Source organism: Chionomys nivalis, chromosome 26, assembly GCF_950005125.1.
Source record: "Chionomys nivalis chromosome 26, mChiNiv1.1, whole genome shotgun sequence".
NCBI classification, from domain to species: domain Eukaryota; kingdom Metazoa; phylum Chordata; class Mammalia; order Rodentia; family Cricetidae; genus Chionomys; species Chionomys nivalis.
This window is the reverse complement of record NC_080111.1, coordinates 23,361,355-23,364,699: the sequence shown is the minus strand read 5'-3', so window position 1 is coordinate 23,364,699 and position 3,345 is coordinate 23,361,355. Positions and strand designations below refer to the sequence as shown.

The window sequence follows — 3,345 nt, the reverse complement described above, 5'->3', positions numbered from 1 at the left end:
AATCCTGGTAATGGGAAATCTGGGTAAGTCAACAGAAACTACAGATGCAAACATCACCAACAGAACACAAAAGGTGGAAGAGAGAATCTCAGGTATTGAAGACATGATAGGGGAAATAGATTTAACAGGCAAAAAAAATGTTAAAGCTAAAAATTTCACTACACAAAACATCCAGGAAATCTGGGACACTATGAAAAAATCAAGAGTAATAGGAACAGAAGAAGGAGAAGAAATCTAGCTCTAAAACTCAGAGAATATATTTAACAAAATCATAAAAGGAAATTTTCCCAACCTAAAGCCAGACAAGCCTATAAAGGTACAAGAAGCTTATAGAATACCAAAGAGATTGGATCAATAAAGAAAATCTCCTCACCACATAATAATCAAAACACTAAACATACAGAACAAAGAACTTTAAAAGCAGCAAGGGAAACAGGCCAAGTAACATATAAAGGCAGAACTATTAGAATCACACCTGACTTTCCAACTTCTCAACTCAAATATAGAAGGTCCCAGACTGGAATCTGAAAACCCTAAGAGACCACAGATGCCATCCCAGAATACTATGCCCAGCAAAACTATAATCACCATAAAATGGAGAAAACAAGGTATTTTATGACTATATCAAATTTAAACAATATCTATTCACAAATTCAGCCATATAAAATCTACTAGAAGGAAAAATCCAACCCCAGGAAGTTAACTATACCCACAAAAACACAGATATAATAATCTCAGACAAGCAATACCAAAAAATGAGATCCACATATACACATAGACAACAACAAAACTACCATATTAATAACAAAAAAATACAAGAGGAATTAACAATTATTGACCACTAATATTCCTCAATATCAATGAACTCAATTTACCAATAAAACCACACAGGCTAATAGAATGAATATGAAAAAAGGATCCATCCTTCTGCTGCATACAAGAAACAAGCCACCTCAATATCAAATATAGACATTACCTCATAGTAAAGAGTTAGAAAAAGATTTTCCAATCAGACTGACCTAAGAAACAAGAAGGAACATCTAACAAAATAGACTTAAAACTAAAATTAATTCAAATAAATAGAGAAGGAACTTTCATATCCACCACAAGAAAAATTCATCAAGATGAAGTAACAGTTCTGAACATCTAGGCCCCCAATGCAATGGCACCGACTTTTCCAAAAATAAACATTACTAAAGCATAAATCATGTACCAAACCCTACACAATAAGAGCAGGAGAATTTAATACCCCACTCTCACCAACGAACAAGTCATTGAGTCAGAAACTAAACATAGAAATAATGGAACTAAGAGATGTTACAACTCTATTGGACATAACATATCTACAGAACATCTCACCAAACACAAAAGAATATACCTTCTTCTCAGAACCTCATGAAACCCTCTCCAAAACGGACCACATACTAGCTCACAAAGCAAATCACAATAGATACAAAAAAATAAAAATTTAAATAATCTCTGTATCCTATAAAACCACATGGATTAAAGCTGCATTTTAACAATAACAGAAACAAGATAAAGTCTAAAATCTCACAGAAACTGAAAAAGTCTCTATTGAGATAGCACAGGGCTAAGGAAGAAATAAGGAAAGAAATTAAAGACTTCCTAAAATTCAATGAAAATGAATGTACAGGCCTGAGGCCAGAGGTCATTTGGAAGGTGGAAGAATTTTCTTTCGGCGGTTTCGTCTAATTCGAAGATGGAGGATGCTGGAAACAAGGAGCTGAGCAGCACAAGAGAGCCAAGAGAAGTGGACTGCCTGATGTCTAGTCAACCGAGCACATCCTTTGCAAAGCCCCCTGCAAAGAAAAAAAGAGCAATCAAGACAGCAAATGAGGACGATTGTAAATCAAACAAGAAAGCAGGAGATGCTGAGACTCCAACACCCACTCCTAGGAAAATACCAGTTCCTTCTCTACCGGATTATCTGCCCCCAGTGAACCTGATTCACCGAGACATTTTGCGGGAATGGTGTAAGAAGCAGAAGCTGAGCAGCAAAGGCCAGAAATTAGAGACTTACAAACGACTCCTTGCAAGTTCTTACCCCAAACAAATGCCTGAATTAGAGAACATTCCTGACACACCGAGAGAGGCCAGGGTGGAGATACGTCGGAAAAAATTGAAAACAGAGACGGAGGAGGGACAAGAGTCTTGTCCTCAGGTGATTGTTCCTCTTGAAATGATCCCTGTACCCGAGGAGCAAATGCCCGCCCTTACTGAACCTCCTGTCCTCTATGAAAAGGTCAGCACGACCGTTGTGACCACAACTGCCTCTGAGGCAGTGTTGGCGTCTTGGTCCAGGATTGCAGCCAATGCTAACAAGAATGAGGCCCTGCAGTCCATTACAACACCCGAGACATATGGGGATCTGTGGTGTGTGGTCCATGGGAGAAGCCTTCCAGCAGACTCAAGAGGTTGGGTTTGGCTTCAGTTCCACGCTGGACAAGCCTGGGTACCTGAGAAGAAGGGGAAAGTGATTGCCCTCTTCCTGCTGCCAGCCTGCACATTTCCGCCCCCACACCTGGAGGATAACATGCTGTGCCCCACGTGTGTTCACAAGAACAGGATCCTCAATAAGAGCCTCCAAGGATAAAGGGAATCTCAGGTGTGGGCTAGCTGCTGTCATTACCTACTCCTTGGAGTGAGATACGGAACTGCAGCCAAGACTGAGACTGATGGGAATTCACACCTGTGCCCTTGAGGGTGCCCGGATCAGCCAGAAGCCATGAGGCCTTGTTTGTTATTTGTTGCTGTAGTACTAGCAGCTTGGAAAAAGCCAGTGAAGCCACCAAAACGCAGCAGGTCCACCTCTTCGTTGTGAGGACTGCATACTCTTAAGTGACTATGCCTTTTACTATTGTGTGAAAATAAGGTTTTGCTGGGGTAGGAATTGGCATCTCCAGATATAGTGCTTGCTTGTATCGCCAGCACCACAACGGGGTCATGGGCAGTTCTGTGGTCCCCTGTAAAGATTTAGCTTATGATTGTAGCCTCTGCATGCCCCCTTTCCTGGGTTGTAGTATGTTTGTTAGTGTGTAGTGCTTGGGTTTGTTTTCTATTGTTGCAATATTAAACCAAACCTGGTTTTAAAAAGAAAGAAAAAAGAAAAAGAAAATGAATGTACAACATACAGTAACTTAATGGACACGATGAAAGCAGCGCTAAGAAGAAAGTTCACAACACTTCATGAAGAATGTGGAGAGATTTCATACTAGTGACTTAAAAGCACACCTGAAAGCTCTAGAACAAAAAGAAGATGCCAGAAAATAACCAAACTCAGGACTGATATCAGTAATTTTTTAAAGATTTATTTGTTTGTTTGTT

General features: G+C 39.9%; 1 protein-coding gene across 2 annotated transcripts; it reads left to right on the top strand.

Moving 5' to 3' along the window:
• Positions 1–1,720: 1,720 nt before the first annotated feature.
• On the top strand, positions 1,721–2,614 carry LOC130867099 (developmental pluripotency-associated protein 4-like). Of its 2 annotated transcripts, XM_057758845.1 has the most exons (2): positions 1,721–1,923; positions 2,080–2,614. In XM_057758845.1, exons 1-2 carry the CDS (start codon positions 1,721–1,723, stop codon positions 2,612–2,614), a joined length of 738 nt encoding a protein of 245 aa, XP_057614828.1. The 2 variants fall into 2 exon arrangements, with proteins under 2 accessions (XP_057614828.1, XP_057614826.1); XM_057758843.1 differs by having other exon boundaries at positions 1,721–2,614.
• The last annotated feature ends 731 nt before the right edge of the window (positions 2,615–3,345 follow it).